The sequence below is a fragment of the Nycticebus coucang genome, chromosome 18 (assembly GCF_027406575.1).
Source record: "Nycticebus coucang isolate mNycCou1 chromosome 18, mNycCou1.pri, whole genome shotgun sequence".
NCBI classification, from domain to species: Eukaryota; Metazoa; Chordata; class Mammalia; order Primates; family Lorisidae; genus Nycticebus; species Nycticebus coucang.
Window position 1 is genome coordinate 12,927,594 of NC_069797.1, and position 22,296 is coordinate 12,949,889.

A 22,296-nucleotide genomic window follows, 5' to 3' on the forward strand; every position below is an offset into this window, starting at 1 on the left:
TATATGGATACCCTTGTTCGCCTTTTCTTCCCTAATTGCGATAGCTAAAACTTCCATTACAATTTTAAAGAGCAGTGGAGACAATGGGCAACCTTGTCTGGTTCCTGATCTGAGTGGAAATGGTTTGGATTTAACTCCATTCAATACAATATTGGCTGTAGGTTTGTTGTAGATGGTCTCTATTAGTTTAAGAAATGTCTCTTCTATACCCATTTTCTTGAGTGTTCTGATCATAAAGTGATGCTGTATATTATCAAAAGCTTTTTCTGCATCAATTGAGAGAATCATATAGTCTGTTTTTTAATTTGTTTATGTGCTGAATTATATTTATAGATTTATGTATATTGAACCAGCCTTGAGACCCTGGGATAAAACTGACTTGGTCATGATGTATAGTTTGTTTGATGTGTTGCTGGATTCTGTTTGTTAGGATCTTGTTGAATGTTTTTGCATTTATATTCATTAGTGATATTGGTCTATAATTTTCTTTTCTTGTTGGGTCTTTTCCTGGTTTGGGGATCAGAGTGATGTTTGCTTCATAGAACGTGTTGGGTAATATTCCTTCTTTTTCTATACTTTGGAACAGGTTGAGTAATATAGGTACTAGTTCCTCTTTAAAGGTTTGGTAGAATTCTGACGTGAAGCCATCTGGTCCTGGACTTTTCTTTCTAGGGAGATTTTTGTATGGTTGATGCTATTTCAGAACTTGATATAGGCCTGTTCAACATTTCCATTGATTCTGGCTAAGTCTTGGAAGGTGACGTGCTTCCAAGTATTGGTCAATTTCCTTCAGATTTTTATATTTCTGAGAATAAAGTTTTTTGTAATATTCATTAAGGATTTTTTGAATTTCTGAGGAGTCTGTTGTTCTTTCATCTTTGTCATTTCTGATTGATGAGATTAGAGATTTTACTCTTTTTTTCCTGGTTAGGTTAGCCAAAGGTTTATCTATTTTATTGACCTTTTCAAAAAATCAACTTTTTTGTTTATTGATCTGTTGTATAATTTTTTTGTTTTCAATTTCATTTAATCCTGCTCTAACTGTGGTTATGTCTTTTCTTCTGCTGGGTTTGGGATTGGAATGTTCTTCCTTTTCCAGTTGCTTGAGATGTCCCATTAAGTTGTTAACTTCCTCTCTTTCTGTTATCTTGAGGAAGGCTTGCAGTGCTATAAATTTCCCTCTTAGGACTGTGTTTGCAGTATCCCAGAGGTTCTGATAATTCGTGTCTTCATTATTGTTTTGTTCCAAAAATGTGGTAACTTCCTTCTTAATCTCATCTATGACCCAGCTATTATTCAGCATGAGGTTATTTAGTTTCCATGTTTTTGTATGAGTATGCAGATTCCCATTGTTATTGAGTTCAACTTTTATTCCATGATGGTCCTAGATGATGCGAGGAATAATTTCTATTCTTTTAAATTTACTGAGGTTAGACTTGTGATCTAAGATATGATCAGTTTTGGAGTATGTTCCATGGGCTAATGAGAAGAATGTGTATTCAGTTTTGTTAGGATGAAATGTTCTGTAGATGTCTGTTAAATACAATTGTTGAATGGTTAAGTTTAAGTCTAAAATTTCTTTGCTTAGCTTCTTATTGGAGGATCTATCCAACACTGCCAAAGGAGTGTTAAAATTTCTGGCTATTAATATTTGTTTTTCTTTAAAAGAAGTCTACATGGCAAGAGAAGGTGATCAAGAGTATCTAAATAGGATCAGAGGAGATCAAACTCTCGCTCTTCACTGATATGATCCTCTACCTGGAAAATCCCACAGACTCAACTTCAAAACTCTTAGAAGTGATCAAGGAATACAGCAGTGTCTCAGGATACAAAAATCAATACTTACAAGTCAGTAGTTTTTATATATACCAACAATAGTCAAGCTGCAAATATGGTCAAGAACACAATTCATTTTATAATAGTGGCAAAGAAGATGAAATATCTGGGAATTTACCCAACAAAGGACATGACAGGTCTCTATAAAGAGAATTATGAAACTCTGGGAAAAGAAATAGCTGAAGATGTTAACAAATGGAAAAACATACCATTCTCATGGCTGGGAAGAATCAACATTGTTAAAATGTTCATATTACCCAAAGCAATCTACAGATTTAATGCAATCTCTATTAAAGCACCATTGTCATGCTTCAAAGAACTTGAATATATAGTACTTTGTTTTATATGGAATCAGAAAAAATCTCTAATAGCAAATACGATACTCAGAAATAAGAACAAATCAGGAGGTATCACATTACAAGGCTTCAGGCTATGCTATAAATCTATAATGATCAAAACAGCATGGTACTGGCACAAAACAGAGCAGTAGATTTATGGAACAGAATAGGGAGCCAAGAGATGAACCCAGCTACTAATCATCATTTGATCTTTGACAAGCCTATCAAAAATATTCAGTGGAGGGAAAGACTCCCTATTTAACAAATGGTGCTGGGTGAACTGGCTGATGACCTGTAGAAGACTGAAACTGGACCCCCGTTTCACCATTGACAAAAATTGATTCTCACTGGATAAAAGATTTAAACTTAAGACATGAAACTATAAAAATACTAGAAGAGAGTGCAGGGAAAACACTTGAAGAAATTGGCCTGGGAGAATATTTTATGAGGAGGACCCTCCGGGCAATTGAAGCAACATCAAAAACAAATTACTGGGATCTGATCAAACTAAAAAGCTTTTGCACAGCCAAGTGCACAGTAAATAAAGCAAACAGACAACCTTCAGAATGGGAGAAGATTTTTACAGGTTATGCTTCTGACAAAGGACAAAGGTCTGATAACTAGGATGTACAGAGAATCAAACTAATCAATAAGAAAAGAGTAAATAACCCCATTTCTATGTGGGCAAGAGACTTGAACAGAAACTTCTCTGATAAAGACAGGCGCATGGCCTACAAACACATGAAAAAATGCTCATCATCCTTAATCATCAGAGAAATGCAAATCAAAACCACTTTGTGATATCATCTAACTCCAGTAAGATTAGCTCACTTCTCAAAATCCCAAAACTGTAGATGTTGGCGTGGATGTGGAGAGAAGGGAATGCTTCTAAACTGCTGGTGGGAATGAAAGCTAATTCAACCTTTTTGGAAAGAAGTTTGGAGAACACTTAAGGAACTAAAAGTAGACCTACCATTCAATCCTGTAATTCCTCTACTAGGTATATACCCAGATGATCAAAAATTATTTAACAACAAAGACATTTGCACCAGAATGTTTATTGCAGCCCAATTCTTAATAGCCAAGACATGGAAACAGCCCAGGTGTCCATCAACCCATGAATGGAACAACAAATTGTGGTATATGTACACCAAGGAATACTATACAGGCATAAAGAAAGATGGAGACTTTACATCTTTTATGTTTACCTGGATGGAGCTGGAACATATTCTTCTTAGTAAAGTATCTCAAGAATTGAAAAGAAAGTATCCAATGTACTCAATACTACTATGAAATCAATATATAATCACCTACACACTCATATTAATGGCAAAACATAACTATAGTCCAGAAAGTAGAAGGGAAGAGGAGAGAGAGGGAAGGAGAGGGGGGATATGGGAGGAGGGAGGGGACCTGGGGGGACCTCATCTGATGTGCATGATGCAATGGTACATTTCAAAACTATTAAGAAATGAGTATAATTGTGATGGATGTGTTACTTAGTTCAATGTAAGCATTTCACATTGCATATTGAAGCAGTACCCTGAACCCCATAAATGCATCAATGTACAAAGTTATGATTTAATAAAAAATAAAATAAAAGGAGTCTACGTGTTACTTAAATTTGACTAACATCATTCTTGTTCTAGAAATAAAATGACCAGCTCTTTCAGAATATACAGCAACTGCCCTGCCTAGTGGCGTCAGGTTTAGGAGATTTACGGTAAAGCCATGTTTCCAAGGAGGTCAGTACAGAAAGCCGGACTTCTGTTGGCCGTTTCTGGGAGACTTACACTTTCCATCCATTGTAGCCACCATCGTTTTTTTCTCCAGGAGAAGTTTATAATAGAAAAGGCTCGATTGGGGTATTCCCCTGTCCCCCTGGTGTTTGGTGGCATTGCAAATGGGCAAGGCTAAAATGAGCTGGTTATCTCAGGATCATGGAAAGCCTGGAATCAAGATTCAGGAATGCTCCCTATTTTCGTTGTGAGAAAGGAAACGATTCTGTCCCAGTGTGCCAGAAGTGTGAAACGTGTGTCTTGGCCTGGAAGATCTTTTCTACCAAAGAGTGGTTCCGGAGAGTCAATGAGATATGGCAGAGGAGGTTTGTAGTCAGCATTCTGGAGCAGTTAAATAGCTTATATTTGTTACACTATTTCCAAAATATCCTTCAGGCCACACAGGGGAAGGATTTCATCTATAACAGGTCCCGGATCAACCTCAGCAAGGAGGGGAAAGTAGTGAAGTCCTCCTCCTTTAACCAAATGTTGGATAAAACAGTGGAACAGAAGATGAAGGAGACATTGTACTGGTTTGGGACCAGCACCCACCGGACCAAGGCCAATTACACCCTCCTGCTGCTGCAGATGTGTGACCCCAAGTTACTGCTCACTGCTGCCAATGTGATCAGGGTTCTGTTTCTGAAAGAACGGAACAATATCTCAGGTAAACAAGGCTACAAAGACCAGAAAGACTTCGGGGGGCCTGTAGGGAACTGCAGGTGTTGGCATGTTCAGGTAGACAGGGAGCGTCAGGGCCGCAGCATTGGGTTCTTTGAATGAACTCCTTGTTCTGACACCTGATCCTGTTTACCATAGGAGAAATTGAACAATGTAACTTCCTTCTAGAAACCACGGAGTGGCAAATGCAGGAGGAAATACAGAACGTTTAAATGTCAAACATTTTTAATGGATTTCTGCATTAAATCCTGTAGACCCAGAAATGGCTGGTCCCCGCTTCTGACCACTTAATCCAGTGTTGCTCCTGCTTTAAAGGTTAGACTGGGCTTGAGCGATGCATAGTGGGAAGTTGCTAAATTGTTCTGCCTTCAGCTGAACTTTGGGGCTTTCTTTTTCATTCATTCCACCAAATTCCTTGTTTACACATACAATCAAACCTCAAAGTTGAGTTTTTCCAAGGCTGGAACTCAAGCCCCACCGGTGATAGGCATTATGTACCTTGAAGAGCCCAAACTCTGCACCCATGTAACCTCCTGCACCTGTGCCTCTCCACATGGACCCCCTACTCGAGGACCCCTCCTAATCTCAAGTCTCCAGCCTCCCTTCTGGTGTCTTTGGCTTCCTTGAACCAACTGGACAAATATATTGAGGGTGGCAGTTCTCAAACTGTAGCTTGCATGCAGATCTCCTGAAGGGTTTGCTGAACACAGACTTTTGGGCTTCTTCCCTAGAACTTCTGACCCAGCAGGTCTGAGGTGTGGCCTGGGATTCTGAATTTCTAACAGATTTCCAGGGGATGCCCATGCTGCTGGTCTGGGGACTTCACTTTGGGAATTGCTGGTTGAGGGTGTTAGTGAGAGAATCTTGGAAACATCCAGCCAGCTGGTTCAAGGAAGCCAAATAAACCAGAAGGGAGGCCAGAGGCTTGAAATTAGGAGGGGTCTGGGAGTGGGGGAGGTGTGTGTGTATGTGTGCATAAGGAGAGGCACAGGTATAGGTGGGTGCATGGGTGCAGAATTTGGGCTCTTGAAGGTACATAATTCCTATCACCAGTGGAGCTTGAGTGTTGGTCATATTTGTCCACTAATGGAATTCTAAAGAATTTGAAAGCTGAATGGTCTAGGGGGAAATTAGATAACAATGTACATCATTGACTTCTTCAGTGGTGTGTCAGGGATGTGAAAGAGGTACCTATAGAATGAAGACCTGGTTAAAAAAAAAAATCAGAGAATCCTAGGTGTCAGAGCTATAAAAAACTAGATTAGAGATCAACTAGTCCAATTCCTTAATTTTATAGGCAAGGACACCAAAGTTCAGGGAATTTGAGGGACTTGGCATAGGTCACGCAGTAGTGGGCTGAAAACCATAAGTTCCTCCTGAGCGTCTTCCACTGTGCCCACTCCCTCCGAGGGAAGGCCTGGTTTGCATGCACAGGTGCCCTGCTGTGCTCCTCCTCCAAAAGCTTTGCCAGGCACCACACGAACAGGCTATTCATATTGGAGCTGTGTAAGTCCTCTCATGGATGTGACAACTTTCCTCTTTCCTGGGGAAGATTCTCTTTACAAAGTTACATTTTCTCATGTGACTCAAGGGCAGTTATTTCTGCCATTAAAGAAAATTAAGCAAGAGCTTCCAAAAAGCAGTCCATCTGGAGGCTCCTGCCCACTACTCTTTCTTTCTCTCTCCAGGAATATAGGGTTTTAATAAATTTTGCATTGGAGATGGACTCAACATCAAATTGGGGGCTTGCTGATATTTTTCTATGGAAAACCCAGAGACCTCAAGTAGAAACGAACAAAACTGCCCTGTTCTCTTCTGTGTATATTTAAAAGAAGGAAGGAAAAATAAAACCATTTCTATCCACCTCATTTTCCTCCACACACCTGTTCTTTAAAGAGCAACTTTTTTTGGCCTCTTATTTTTCAGGGCTCAATAAAGACTCCTCTGATGTGTATTTTTCCCCCGAGAGAAAGTACAATCCCCAGTCTGAGACCTCACATGTGTATTGGGCAGTCAGAACTCAGCAGACATCCTTTCCTTTGTCCAAAGCCCCAGAAGGTGAAAATGTGCAGGGAAGAACATCTAATCTTGGTAAGTGAGCTCGTAGCAGGTGAGACTGGGAAGTCCCAGTGGAGCTGGAAGGCTGGCGGGACAGTAGCATCTGGGGGTGGCTGATTTTGGAAACTGACATTCACATAGCCCCTAATGTGTTGGGGTCTTTGATATTTTTTTCCCTCATCTAATCCTCATAGCTGATGACGGGAGAAGCAAGGACTAAAATTGGTCGGTATATTCTAAAGCACAAGTTTCCACCTTTTGGGGTGATATCTCCAATAGATACCTAAAGATGAAGATCAGAAGGAGAACTGTCAAGGGTTTCCACTGAAGACCCCTGCCCCAGGCCCACAATCCATCAGGCATCCCCTGCATGCCAGGTGGTGGGCAGTTTTAGAATCCAGCCCACCAGGGTCTAATTTTTTTTGAGACAGAGTCTCAAGCTGTCATCCTAGGTAGAGTGCCATGGGGTCATAGCTCACAGCAATCTCCAACTTGGGATCAAGCGATTCTCTTGCCTCAGGTTTTCTATTTTTAGTAGAGCCAGGTCTAGCTTTTGCTCAGAGTGGTCTCAAACTCATGAGCTCAAGCAATCTACCCTCCTGGGCCTCCCAGAGTGCTGGGATTACAGGTGTGAGCCACCACACCCGGCCTACCAGGGTCTAGTTTTGTATCCTTGGATTCAGTCTTCAGGAGGGAACAAAAGCAGTGGGTCTGACCTTAGGGTCCCTCCTAAGTTGGTTTTGTTTTTGTTTTGTTTTTGGCTTTTGAGAGAGTCTTGCTCTGTCACCCAGCTAGAGTGCAGGTATCATCACAGCTACCTGAGCTTAAGGGATTGTTCTGCCTCAGTGCCCTGAGTAGCTGGCACCGCCCCCACACCTGGCTGATTTTTCCTTTTTAGTAGGGATGGGGTTTTGCTCTTTCTTAGACTGGTCTCAAACTCCTGAGATCAAGTGATCCTCCCACCTTGGCCTCCCAAAGAGCTAGGATTTTGAAGTATGATAACCACCCACATAATGATTCTTCTGCTTCAATAGTGATCAACATTTTACTACTCTTATTTCATCCCCCATTTTGTAAATTGTTTATAATTTTTTCTTATTGGGATATTTTCAAGGAAATTCCAGACACGATGCCAATTCCAGACTTTGCTAATATAGATGTCTCCTTAAGCTGAGAAGGCTGGAAAGTACATGTATGTTTAGGTCAGGAGTCTCTGTTTTCATGACAAAAATCCAGTGGCTAAAGGACAGATGCTAATGGGCTTTATTTGGGGGAGATATTTGGCAAGGACTTGTTCTCGGCCGAGAGTTTATACAGAGACAACTCAACCCTGTGCCTTTCTCCGGCTTCACTCTAGAGGGACAGTGGAGGAGTTCGCTCCAGTGTATTTCTGAGATGAACAAACTATTTTCTGGGGAAGCGAGCCTCAGCAAGCCAGGTTACAACCCCTGCAATCTGTTGGTTGACCTGGATACTGTCAAGGAATTGTCTTCTGGGTTCAGCAAATACCGAGACTTCATCCGTCTCCTGCCCATCCACCTCTCCAAGTACATTCTAAGTATGCTGGGGTGCATTAGGGGATTTCTCAGACACCTCCCATCCTGGCCCAGTTCAGGGGTTTCTGGGTCAATCTTTGTTTTTTTCTTTTTTTCAGGAATGCTGGATAAGAACAGCCTACACAGGTGTTTCTTCGTGAGCCAGCACTGGGCCATCGTAGCCCAGCAGGTCAAGATGGAATTGTCGGCGCAGAATTTCATCCAGAACCAGATTACCATTTTGCAGGTACTCCCTGTCCATAGCCCAGCTTCATGTCCGTGTCGAGGCTCCCCGATCTTTCCATCTCCCTGGTAGGCCTCGCTGGCTTCCTGCTCCACCTCTCAGCTCCTGAGGCGTCTGCAGCCCCTTCCTTTTGGTCTGGGCGCCCGTTTGACCCCATGTACTGTCTCATCACCAGTGTAGCTAGGAGGGGCGACTTGCATAGAAACCTCTCAGCAGCAGAGAGGCAGAGCCTTTCCAAAAGCTCTCAACACAGAGAAGTGTTCTGCCCCTAGGGAGTTTTATTGTAGCTTATGTAAACAAGAAGGCCATGGATATGTTTCTGCATCAGTCTCATATGCCACTTAGATGTTTACAAGACCTTGGCATATATTTTTAAGATAAAAGGCAACTTTTCTCTAGCTAATGATCCTTCTTAGTTCCTTTCTGGAAGCCTCACTCTAAACCATGAGTTCTTGGTAGGTTGGGTTTTTTTCTCAGCAGAGACAGATGACAAAGGTTGAGAAGGCAGCAGGTACACTGAGGTCACCATGGTGTAGAAGCGGCTGCCCTCTCCCACAGGCCCCTCTGGGTGTTTGCGGTCTGCCCTCCTCCTCCACTCAGACTGTACATGCTGTTGGCATGCCGGGCCTTCCTTTTTCAGTCAGGGCTTGCTTATTTTGCCAAGAACAGTTCTTCCCTTTCTCCAGAGAATGGGAACCAAGAATAGCCATTTTCTAATTTTTGCCTTTTTTCCAGGGGTCTTACTCAAGGGGAATAGACCCCACTTACGCCAATAAGCTTCTTATCCCAGTCCCTAAGATAGTCGATGATGCGAAACGCGTGCGTGTGAAAGGCCAGAGATGGAAGCTGAGGACAAAGGTGGGTTCCTGCGACACCTGGGGCAAGTGGCTGTGACAGTCACATTCTTAGTGGCCATTGAAGGCTGAATTCCAGACTCAGCCCTCAAGTAGGGACCAAGAATCATGGCACTCCCTGGGAGACCAGCATCCCCTGTGCTGCTGCTGACTTGAAGTCACTCCTGTCTTTGAGCCTTAATTTCCTCATCTGTTGAACGAGTGTGGTGATCTGGTTGTTCTCTCGGTGTCCTCCCTTACTTCACACCCTGTGGCCATGTTCGGGGTCCAAAGCCCCAGGTCATTTAGGGCAGAGTTCCAGGCCATAGCTGGGCTTGTTTTCAACCCTGTCAGCTTCTGACTTTGGGATGGTCCTGAATATCCATGGCCTAGAATGAATCCAGCTTTCTTATCTCTCACCTCCAAGTTCGTGTTTGTGCCAGGATAGAAGGGGAAAGTTAATTCACTGCAGACCTCCCCACCAATTCTCAGGCAGTGATGAGGAGGAGTGGCTGGAGGACTCTTTGGGCTTCATGCTCTGGTACCCAGGCATGGTAGTTATTGCTGAAACTGTTAGGTTTCTGCCCCTCTTCTCTACTCAGGGTCTCTCTATTTCAAAGACGTAATTGGCCCCAAAAGGGTAAGAAATGAGGAGTGAACTGATTGTAGCTCCCCAGTTATAAATTAAAATCTGAGAAGTAAAGGCATCCAGAGAGACCATGTAGCTCATATGTCTGCAGGGCCAGACAGGTCACACAGAGGAGGAGGTGGGCAGTGTGGGCAGTGCAGAGTGGTGGGCTGTGATCAAGTGGAGAGTTTATATTCCATCTGAAAAGCCAGTTGCTATTCAGCTCCAGCTAATTATTGCCTTGGACTCTTAACCTGCTAGCCCATCTGAGCCATCAAAAGATAGAAATCTGAGCTATCATGTGAACTATCTTAAATGCTGGCAACTAAATAAAAGCATTTTAAAAAACTACATGGCTGCACATTGTACCCCTTGATTGCACTAATGTACACAGCTATGATTTAACAATAAAAATAAATTAAAAAAATAGAAAGGAGAAGGAGAAAATAATAAAGATAATGAAATTGAAAACATAAAAAAAAAATAAAAAACTACATGGGCCAAAGAAAGCTCATTTTATCTGCAATTTTTCCATCTCTTAGCTGTTTTTTAGATAAAGAAACTCAGGCTCAGCCAGGTCAAGATCTTCCTGCCAGTTGAATGAGAAAGGCACAATTTGAATGCAGACCTGATTTTTCCCCCCAAGTCTATTGCTCTATTTAAGTGTAAGAAAATAGACACCATCTTCCTAGGGTGATATAGTCAGTAACCTCCTCCTCGTTCCCCCCCGCCATAAAAGGACTACTCAGACACTGTTTGATATTCTAAGAGTGTATAATTTAAGAAAAGGGAGAGAAACAGGTAAAGCAGTATGGAGACTGGAAGAGTGTGCACAAACTGGCAGGACCAAGCACTTGCAGGGTCTGCGAAGTGGGGAGGAGTGCCTTGTGGGGTGCCAGTGGCAGCAAGTGCAACCGGATGCCAGGCATGGTGCTGACAGCTGTGCTCACATTGTCTCTTTGACACCCACCGTAGGCCCAAGAGCTGTCTGTCATTGCTCCTAGTTTATAGATGTGGAAGTGAAGGATATGATGTTGGGGAACTTGGCCACGGTCTCACAACTGATCACTGGCAGAACTGGGATTTGAACCCAGATCTGTTCCATCCCAGTGACTTTGCCATGTGGCTTTTAGGGCTCAGAAAACTTAGAAGATGAGCAAGGGCCAGGGAATTCCCACCTGAGTTAGGAGAAGCCAGGGAAGCCTCACTGACTTCAAGCCAAAGGATGGGATGCTGCTTGAATACTGGAGGGCAGGCAGGTTGACTGATTCTCTGGGGAGAGACTTCTCAATGGGCAACACTACATGATTAAAGATGGGGAATGAGGGTGAGCCAAGGAAAGAGGGCATCAGGGAAGAGTCTAACAGCATGGAGGAAGAGAAGGCTGGGGTTTGGAATGATGAGAAGGCTAAGGTTGATGAGGAGACTCCAGAAGAGAGGTCCCAGGAGGACTCTCAGATGCAAACATGATTTCGTGGGCTTCTTTTCATTCACCATAAACTCTCTCTACTTTGCTTTGTCCTACTAGTCCAAGTGTGACTATTATTTTCTGCTATTTGAGGGTGGAAGAATAAACTCCTGAGCTACTGGGTGGTCTCAAACTCCTGAGCTACTGGGAATTCAATTTAGTCATCTATTCTGGAATTTAATATGCTTGGTGTGCCTACTGCTCAGAAAGTGTGTGCTGGAGGGAGGCAGGAAGGAGGGAAGGAAGAAAAAAAGATGGAAGGAGAAAAGGAAAGAAGGAAGGAAGAAAAGAATGAAAGAAGGAAGGGGTAAGAGAGGAAGGAAGGAAGGAGGAAGGAAGGAAGGAGGAAGGAAGGAAAAAAGGAAGAAAAGAGATGGAAGCAAGCAGGAAGAGAGGAAGGAGGAAAGGAAGGAAGGAGTAAGGGAGGGAGGAAAGGAAGGAAGGAAAGAAAGATGGAAGGAAGGAGGGAGGGAGGAAGGAGGGAAGGAAGGAGTAAGGGAGGGAGGAAAGGAAGGAAGGGAGGGAGGAAGGAAGGAAGGAGGGAAGGAAACAAGGAAAGGAAGGAGGGAAAGAGGGAGGAAGGCAGAAAGGACTGACTAGGAAGCAGAGGAAAGCAACCCTGTTGAGACTTGATAAAATTTATTTCCCCTCCCTGAGATACCTCATCTGTAAAATGATGAAAAAAGTTGTGAGGCAAGTGACCTCCTTTTTGAGGCAGCTATAAGGACAAATGGACATTGTCTATGTATGAAAACTTCACAATTCAAATGTCTAGAGTGTGTAGCAGTAATTTCGTGCAGGGCTTAAGTTCCCGTGAGTGTGCTCTGCACTGCCAGGTACATGTAACCTAAATGTAAAACCCCAACTTCTGTGAAATGGCCGGTCATAGGGGATCTGTGACTTTATTTTGGGATCATATCTTTTGTGAACTCATTTTTGGAAAAGTTGTACAATCAGTGATATTTAGAATTCAGCTTCACAAGTCCATAGAATTTGAAGATAGAAAATACGAAAAGGCAAAGGAAGAATTAGGACCTTTGACCCAACACTTCCTGTCTCATGGACCACCTTGCTGCCTGCTCCTAGGCCCCTCCCTTCACATGTAGGAGGAGCCACAGCCTTCAGAGGAAGCATCCCTGGGCCCTGGGCCCTCGCCAGGGAGGACTGTGGGTAGAGTTGCTGCCATGCTTTGACTCTGAGTATTCCCTTGTTAGAATGACTACAACCTGTGGACTGCATACCAGAACCAGGAAACTCAGCAGGTCCTGATGGAGGAGAGAAATGTCTTCTGTGGGACCTACAATGTCCGCACGCTTTCAGACACGTAGGTACCAGGGTCAAAATCTAGGTTTTTCAGGGACCTTTGAGTTACCCACACTGGCATCTCAGGATTCCCCTGGCCCTTGTTTCCTTGGAAGGACAGTCCATTCCTCACCTCAAGCTCCAGCTCTGAAGCTCCATGAGATCCCTTGTGGACAATCAGTGTTTAATTTTGCACCATTCTTGGCAGTGGGTGGAGGACACTTTCTCTTTATAAATTCTGGGTATACTGACCAACAAACTTTTGCACAAGTCACATTCATGAAATGTTTATTTTCTTTGAGATACTTCTATTTTTTTTTAAACAAAACAAAACAATAGAATCTTGCTCTGTCATCCAGGCTAGAGTGCAGTGGCATCATCATAGCTCACTGCAAACTCAAACTCCTGGGCTCAAGTGACCCTCCTGCCTTAGCCTCCCAGGTAGCTGGGACTATAGGAATATACTACCACACTCAGCTAATTTTTCTATTTTTAGTAGAGACAGGGTTTTGCTTTTGCTCAGGGTGGTCTCAAACTCCTGACCTCAAGCATTCCTTCTCCTTGGCCTCCCAGAGTGCTAGGATTATCTTTATTGTATTATTTTTAGAAGCAATATATGCTTATTGGAAAAAAAATCCCCCAAATGGTGAGAAAATGCACCGAGAAAAGCCAAGATGTCCTATAATATTGTTACCGATGGATAACTACCATTAATATTGATGTCTATTCTAGAATTTTTCTTTGCATATGTAGCACATACCATAGTGACAGAGTCTCAATATGTCGCCCAGTGTAGAGTGCTATGGCATCACAGCTCACAGCGACCTCAAACTCTTGGGCTCAAGCGATCCTCTTGCCTCAGCCTCCTGAGTAGCTGGGACTACGGGTGCCCGCCACAAGGCCTGGCTATCTTTTTCTTTAGACACGGGGTCTCACTCTGGCTCAGGTAAGTCTTGAACTCCTGAGCTCAGGCAATCCACCTGCCTCAGCCTCCCAGAGTGCTGGGATTACAGGTGTGAGACGCTGCCCCAGGCCCTACCATTTTTTTTTTTTTTTTGATACAGAGTCTCACTACATCATCCTCAGTAGAGTGCTGTAGTGTCACAGCTCACAGCAATCTCAAACTCTGGGGCTTAAGTGATTCTCTTGCCTTAGCCTCCTGAGTAGCTGGGACTACCCGAGCCCGCCACAACACCTGGCTATTGTTTTTTTTTTAGGCTGGAGTTGTCATTGTTGTTTAGCAGGCCCCAGGCTGGATTAAAACCCGCCAGCTCCGGTATATGTGCCTGGTGCCCTAGCTGCTGAGCTACAGGTGCAGAGCCAGACATACCATATTTTAAGTAGAAATGATGGTATGCTACATGCAGTTCTGTAACCCAGCCTAGCAAATTATCGTAAATATCTTTCCATGGTAAATATGAACATTATAGTAATTGCACAGTGTCACATTACTTGGCTACACCATAAGAAGACCCTTTAATAATTAACTTTCTGCCATCCTTTAGGTATTGCATTTCACTCTTTATTCATAAGGTTTCGGGAAGGCTGCCTCTACTTTATTTTCAACCATGAATCTTATTAACAAACTACATCTTGATAATACAGGATGTCCCAAACGTTGCCATACATAAAGAAATTAACATAATCATATTAAATTTTTATTTTCTTATATTTATATATCAATACATAGAGAAATAATTTGTAAAATTTTGTGCATATTTTGTAAATAAAGGTACATTTAGCTACAGTTCCCCATTTTCCCTCCATATGTGTGCACGTAAATATGTGGTGACATTGGGGTGTCCTGTAAACCAGTCAATGTAGGGAAGATAGAGCAAGAAGGGGAAGGCAAAATTGGTTTGTTATGGATAGTATGGCAATGACTGCTCTTTAGAAGAGATGGTGATTTATTGAACTCTAGATATGACAAACAGAATGAAAACAAAAATACCAAAAATTGCTCCTCTGTTAAGGGTGATATACATCCCTGTTTACTGGAATAATCCCGCTTTGTTCTGTGGTCCTAGTCTACTTGGTAATAGTATCCCCTTTCATAACGAATAAGTCTCAGTTTAGACAATAAATTATTTGGTCATCCTGTTCATTTCTTACCTATTTGCTAATAATAGTATCATTGGAAAATAGGTATTATTGGACTATAAACTCATTGCAGGCAAGGTCCGTATCTTATTTATCTTTATATTTTCCATTTTCCATGGTACCAACTAGCATAGGACTTTGGACCTAATGTGCTCATTGGATATTGGTTAAAGAAAAAAAAAACCACATGTGTATAAGGCTTCCCAACAGTGCTTCTTTGAGGTTTTCCATGAAAGTTTTCTGTGGTCAAATATATCTAGGAAATGCCACATACTCTAGTCTTTTCTCTTGGGGATTTAGCATATGTTAGCAGAATTTAAAAAATAATAATTTGGCCTTATGTCTTTAGGCTTTAAAACTACCTGAAATGAATTTTTCTTTTCTTTTTTCTTTCTTTCTTTCTTTCTTTTTTTTTTTTAAGAGACAGAGTCTTACTTTATTGCCCTCAGTAGAGTTTCGTGGTGTCACAGTTCACAGCAACTTTCAACTCCTAGGCTTAGGCAATTCTCGTGACTCAGCCTCTGAAGTATCTGGGAAGGTGCCTGTCACAGTGCCTGGCTATATTTTTGTTGCAGTTTGGCCAGGGCTGGGTTTGAACCCGCCACCCTCGGTATATGGGGCTGGCACCCTACCCACTGAGCCACAGGCATTGCCCTGAATTTTTATTTTATTTTTATTATTTATTTATTTATGTATTTTTTATGAAATGAATTTTTGTCATGGTATGAGGGAAGGGGTCCCTCAGGGCCGGTCAGTACACATTCTTGCCTTGCCTTCTGTGGCCTCCTTGCTGAAAGCCCTCAATGTTCCATTATACCACTGTTGTAGGTGAGAGTCATGGGCTAAGTAAGTTCCAGGAAGGACAGGAACTCGACTTTCATGGATAATCTTTTTCCCCTGGCAACTCAGGTGGGACAAAAATAGAGTCATCTACTATGCTGGGGGAGATTTGGTGGCTGTGTCATCTAATCGGAAGATCCATCTTCTGGACATCCAAAAAGTGAAGGTGTTACCCATCATGTTCCGAGGTCATGCTGGGAGTGTCCGGGCCCTCTTCTTGCAAGAGGAGGAAAACTTTCTCGTAAGCGGAAGTTATGACCTAAGTATCAGGTAAGAGATCCAAGGACATTATAATCCCCATCCCACCCAAGGCCTAAAGGAAGCTCATGGAAGAAGTGCGCATGCTTTTTTCTGTTTATATTTATTGAAAAGTTATCCTAAATGATACTTATTTCTAGAATACCTACAACTTACTTTTGGCAATGTAAAAGGCAAGAATTTATATCTTGTTTAAACTTCGAATGAAATAGATTTATAACAATTATCAGCTATATTTTCTAGGTGATAACCATGAATCAGAAAAAGTTTCTTTTTTTTAGCATTCATAGACAAAGACATAATTAATATTTCTTCTCATAGATTCCTTCAGGGAGAAGTAGTTTTTGTGTGTGTGTGGCAATGAAATATAGTATAGAAGCAAAATAGTGTTTAAAAATGTATCTATACAGGTATTTTTAAATACAGCTTAATAAAAACACAGGCCAAAAAATAGGACAATAGGACATTACCATTCCCCAAACCCTTCCTGTGTCCTTCTCTTGCTTTTTTCTTCCTTCCAACCAGAAATAATGTTATCCTAAATTTTATACTAATTATCCCTAGTATCTATTTATAGTTTTCACTTCCTGCTTATGTATCTTCAAATATATTAATTACTTTTGCCCATCTTTAACATTAAAATCATATCTAAAAAATTTGCCAGTACTTGATTCTTGCATTGAACTATGTTTTTGAGATTCAGCCATATGATTTGGGTAACAGGAATTAATTTACTTTATGGAGATACAGTATTTTATCCCGTAACTCATTATGGACATTTGCATTAGTCTAGTTTTCATTCTTTTAGAGAATGCTGCCACAGACACGTTGTCCAGTGTCCACATGCATGAGGTTTTTTTTTTTGTTTGTTTGTTTGTTTGCAGTTTTGGCTGGTGCTGGGTTTGAACCTACCACCTCTGGCATATGGGGCCGGTGCCCTACTCCTTTGAGCCACAGGCACTGCCCCCATGAGTTTTTCTTAAAATGTTAGTAGGGGAATTCCTAGGAAGAAGTACTTAACTGTTTTCCAAAGTGGTTGTAGTAAACACCTATCAGCAGGTTAGGAAATATCCCTTCTTATTATTAATCCTCACCAATTCTCATTATTGTCAATCTAACAGTTCTGTTAATCTGATGGGTATTAAGTAAAATTCACTGGGTTTTTACTGGGGTTTTAGTTTTAAATAATTATTAATGAAGTTAACACCTTTTCTTTTCTTTTTCTTTTTCTTTCTTTCTTTTTTTTTTTTTTTTAGCCAGAGTTTTACTTTGTCATCCTCGGTAGACTGCTGTGACATCATAGCTCACAGCAACCTCAAACTCTTGGGCTCAAGTGATTCTCTTGCCTCAGCCTCCCCAGTAGCTGGGGCTACAGGCACCTGCCACAATGCCAGCTATTTTTAGAGATGGGGTCTTGCTCTAACTCAGGCTGGTCTAGAACTCCTGAGCTCAGGCAATCCACCTGTCTCGGCCTCCCAGAGTGCTGAGATTACAGGTGTGAGCCACCTTGCCCAGCTTTGAACACCTTTTCATATTATTAGTTAAGAGTTCTCCAGAGAAACAGAACCAATAGGATAGTATATACATAGAAGGAGATTTATTTTAAGGCACTGGCATTGACCACAAAGGCTGGCAAGTCCAAAAATCTGCAGTGTGGGCTGGGAGGCTGGAGGCCCTGGAGAGCCAGTGGTGCTGTTGAGTCCAAAGGCCATCATCTACTGGACAGTCCCCACTGGCTTAGGGAAACTAGATTTTTGTTCTACACAGGCCTTCAAGTGAATGCATGAGACCCACCCACATTACGAGTCTGCTTTACTTGGATTCACTGACTTAAATGTTAACCTCACCCCAAAACATCTTCCAAGTTGACATGTAAAATTAATAATAATATGTTTTAGAGCCGTTTGTGATTCCTCTTCTATGAAATTCGTGTTCTGTGCCTTTTTTCTGGAATTTTTTGTTGATTTATGTATCTTTTTCTTTTTGATTCGTAAGATTTTTTTTCCCGTAATTTTTGGATTCTCTATTTCTGTGTAGCAAATTTCTTTTTCCAATTTGAGATTCTTCATTTCACTGTCTTTGGTGCCTTTTCTTGAACAGAAATTCTTAACTTGGAGGTAGTAGCCTTTGTTAATGGTTAATGCTTTCTTTGACATGTTAAGATTCCTTGCCTACCTTAAAGATGTGAAGATAGCTTCCTGTGGTGTCTTTTTTGAAGTTTTTATTTATTTATTGTTTATTTTTTGTTTTGCCTTTCATCTTTATGTCTTAAATCCACCTGATTAAAAAAAAAACAAAAAACCCTGATTTTTGTTATGGTATGAAGTAGGAGTCCAGATTCCTGTTTTCTTTTTCTGTCTCCCTATTTGGATTCCCAGTTATCTCAGCACCTTTTATGGAAAAGACAGTCTTTTTCTTCATTATTCTGTGTTACTGGCTTTGTCATAAGACGAGTGTCAGTGTATTTCCATTTCTGGATTCTCTATTCTATTTCATTTGTCTCTTTAGCTATTCTTGGTTAACACCACACTGTCTTAATTACTTTAGATTTTAAAGTCTTCATGTTGGGTAGGGCAAGTCCCCCATCTCATTCATCTCCAGAGTGTTTCAGCTGTTCTTGGACCTTTTATGTTTCCATCTACATTGTTCTTTGTTTTCATTCTGTTTTGGATCTTGAATGCAGAGGATTGAGCTAATTATACTTCTTAGTTCATGTCACATTACTGGTCTATACAAGGCTCCATTCCTGTTTTATTTTATTCATTTATCCATTCAATTTATCTCTATTCTTCACTCTTATTCTCTTCCCTGTGTGAGCTACCACCTAATCTTTCTTCATGTGTTGCTTATGATTTATGGGTGTTCTTTCAAAATGAGTACCGAAGTACTTTGTACTTATATCTGCAATTCACATGGTATTGTGGTAGACCTCTCTTGGTTTGTAACTTTTTTTTTTTTGTCTCACTTTATCACCCTTGGTAGAGTACTGTGTTGTCACACAGCTCACAGCAACCTCCAACTCCTGGGCTTAGGCGATTCTCTTGCTTCAGCCTCCCAAGTAGGTGGGACTACAGGTACCCACCACAATGCCCGGCTATTTTTTTATTATTGTTGTTGCAGTTTGGCAGGAGCCGAGTTTGAACCTGCCACCCTTGGTATCTGGGGCTGGCACCCTACCCACTGAGCCACAGATGCCACCCTTGGTTTGTAACTTTTGCACCTGCCCTATGTGTCAAAAAGAGTCATCTATGTTATCATTCATCTTGTCAGGTGTTTACAGCTGTTGTGTAGCAGTCCATGGTCCACACACACATTTTACCTACTGCTTCTCTAGGATGGTCATGGGTTGTCTCCAAACACTGCCGCATTGAGCATTTTTGCGTATGTCCCTTTGTGGACGTTGTGAGGTCTTTCTTTTTTTAAATGATGTGTACCAAGGGGTGGACCTGCTGAGATGTAGGTTAGGCAGCACCTGATTTAACTAAGAAGTACCAGACTGAAGTGAAGAATGATCACACTGGTCTGCACGCTCACTGCATCTCTACTTCCAGACCAAAACTGGACGTTGTCTAGCATTCACATTTCTGCCAAACGAATATGCATGAAGTCATTCCCATGTACATCACCCTGGTTGCTAAGGAGTGCACTTATTACCTTTGCGACTTCTTCTTTTGCAAATTGCCTGATTATATCTTTTGCTTACTTTCCTATTGGGATAACTAATATTCTCAGTGATTCCCAGTTCCTTATATTTCTTTCTACTCCAAAGAGTCAATGTCATTCTTTTGTTAGCTTTAAAGTTGGAAATATCATCTCTCATCCTTAATTTATCTATTAACTTTGTTCATAATGTCCTTTGTTGAACAAAAGTTCTTTATATGGATGTAATAAAGTTTATAACTTTATTAGGGTATTTTTTTTTCTCTCAGGTCTGTGATTCTTCCCTTCTAGGTCACAGAGATATTTTCTATTATTTTCTTCTATTAACATTACAGTTTTACCTTTGCATTCGGTTCTTTAATCCATTTGCTGCTTAAAACTTTGCATGTGGTATAATGTAGGGTTTCTGTTTTGTCTGTTCATTCTTAAAGTGAACAGTTTTTTTCATAAGTGAAAGAAATTAACCTAAAGTCATGGCATGTTGCTGGAAACAGAAATTCGAAGCATGCTTTCTTCAGCGGAGTGCTGGGACATTGTTCACTGCATGTGGCTTCCAGACTTATAAGATGTTGGTAAGGCTGTTGGGCCTTTGGGAATATTAATAGGAAAAACCTAACATATCAAAAGAACTGCAAAAGAAACATGTATTACTCATTTATTTATTTATTTTTACTATTATTGTTTTTTTTTGAGACAGAGCCTCAAGCTGTCGCCCTGGGTAGAGTGCCGTGGCATCACAGCTCATGGCAACCTCCAACTCCTGGGCTCAAGCGATTCTCCTGCCTCCACCTCCCAAGTAGCTGGGACTACAGGTGCTCGTCACAATGCCCGGCTATTTTTTGGTTGCAGCCGTCATTGTTGTTTGGCGGGCCCGGGCTGGATTTGAACCTGCCAGCTCAGGTGTATGTGGCTGGCCCCTTAGCCACTTGAGCCACAGGCGCCAAGCCTATGTATTAATCATTTATTATGTGCCAAGACTCACAGTAATTCAGTGAGACAAAGGCCATTATTACCCCCAATTGTCAGATGAAGAAATGAGGTACCGAGTGGTTCAGTTACTTAGCTCAAGATCACATAGCAAACCAGTGATGGGCCTAAGGCAGCTGTTTCCAGAGTCCATTATCTTAACATTTCATTTTGTCCTGTCACAATAGCAGCCTGTCTGAAGTGAAAGCATGTAGCAATGACAATTGAGTGACCTCAGGCAAATTTTCTTATTAGAAAACTGTGTGGCTAGGCATAGATGGCACAAGTCCCAGCTACTGGTGAGGCTGAGATGGGAGGATTGCTTGAGCCCAGGAGCTCCAAGGCCATCTGAGGAAACTTAGCAAGACCCCATCTTTAGTAAATAGATAGATAGATAACTATATGACTTCACACATTCCCATATATCTCTTAGATATGCTGTAGACATACATAAAGTATTTTTAATCTTAATTTAAGATTATGGAAAATTATTATTTTAGATTAAAACGAGGGCCATATGATAACATAGTTTGCTTTTGTAAGGTTAAAGTCTGAGTTGTAGTTGTGTCCTTCACTCCAGAAGTGTGCCAACAACCCTTGTAATATACACTGTGGGTGGGGATTTATCCAACCCCTTCCCGCCTCTCCCCTACTTAAGTTTAATTGCATTTGCTTTCATGTGAGCACGTGGTTGTTAATTTACCAGTTTCAATTTAGTACTGAGTACGTGTGATGCTTGTTTTTCCATTCTTATGATACTTCACTTAGAAGCATGTTCTCCAAATCCATCAGTGTTGTTAGAAAAGCTACAAAATTACCATCTTTGCATGGCTGAATAGTATTCCATGGTATACATGCCAACTGTTTATTTGAAGATCATTTCTACCACTGAGTCAGTGCCATGATGCTAAGCCTGAGGGTCATTCCAGGGTCCTTTCCACCTAAAACTGCCTAATATTTATCAAGCATTTTCTATGATTTACTACCTGTTCTAATGCTACATGCATTAATGCACTTCTTAACTTTGGCACTGTTGACAGTTGGGGCTGGAGAATTCTTTGCTGTGGGGTTGTCCTAGGCAACAGTGGATGTTCAGCAGCGCCACTGGCTTCTACACCCCAGATGCTAGTGGTACTTCCCTCCCATCTTGTGACCACCAAAAATGTCTCTAGACATTGTCAAATGGCCCCTCAGGATAAAAATCACCTCTGGTTGACAATCACTCCATTAGCGCATTTTAATTCTTCACAAAACCTGTTTGAGGTAACTGCTATAATTATCATTTTCATTTTATCAGTGAAAAAATGAAGGCATAAAGTAACTTTCTCAAAGTTACACCAAATAGGTGTTGTGACTGGGATTCAAATTCAGACCTCTGACTCAAAGTCTGGCCGTGAAACTCTGTTGCTTTCCAACTATGTACTGATCTGAAGGAAATCCCTAGAGTACCATCCCTTGGGCCCTCAGAAAATCTCAAAAACTCTTTCTTTTTTGGACTACAGATACTGGGATCTGAAAAATGGGACTTGCATACGAATCTTCAATGGCCACCAGGGCACAATCACTTGCATAGATTTATATAAAAACAGGCTCGTATCAGGAGCAAGAGATTGCCAGGTGAAAGGTGAGAAAGAAATGCCTTAAGTTTCCCAAATCCATGGGCTACCAAAATGCTTATTTTTTGATTTGTATAGGAAATCATTTATTCTTTTATTCACCCGTCTATCCATTCATACACACATGCATCTTACCAACTGATCTGTTCAGTGAC

At 41.5% G+C, this 22,296-nt stretch overlaps 1 protein-coding gene across 3 annotated transcripts in view; it reads left to right on the forward strand.

The window, feature by feature from the left end:
* The first annotated feature begins 4,017 nt into the window (after positions 1-4,017).
* FBXW10B (F-box and WD repeat domain containing 10B) overlaps positions 4,018-22,296 on the forward strand; it is a 32,673-nt gene continuing 14,394 nt past the window's right edge. The window contains exons 1-8 of one of the 3 annotated variants that reach the window (XM_053567962.1): positions 4,018-4,619; positions 6,560-6,724; positions 8,049-8,249; positions 8,346-8,473; positions 9,206-9,328; positions 12,614-12,723; positions 15,711-15,911; positions 22,028-22,149. In XM_053567962.1, coding sequence (XP_053423937.1) covers positions 4,115-4,619; positions 6,560-6,724; positions 8,049-8,249; positions 8,346-8,473; positions 9,206-9,328; positions 12,614-12,723; positions 15,711-15,911; positions 22,028-22,149 — 1,555 coding nt within the window. In that variant the 5' untranslated portion in view covers positions 4,018-4,114. Of the gene's footprint in view, positions 4,620-6,559; positions 6,725-8,048; positions 8,474-9,205; positions 9,329-12,613; positions 12,724-15,710; positions 15,912-22,027; positions 22,150-22,296 lie in introns of all 3 variants that reach the window. The other 2 variants (XM_053567963.1, XM_053567961.1) reach the window with 2 other exon arrangements.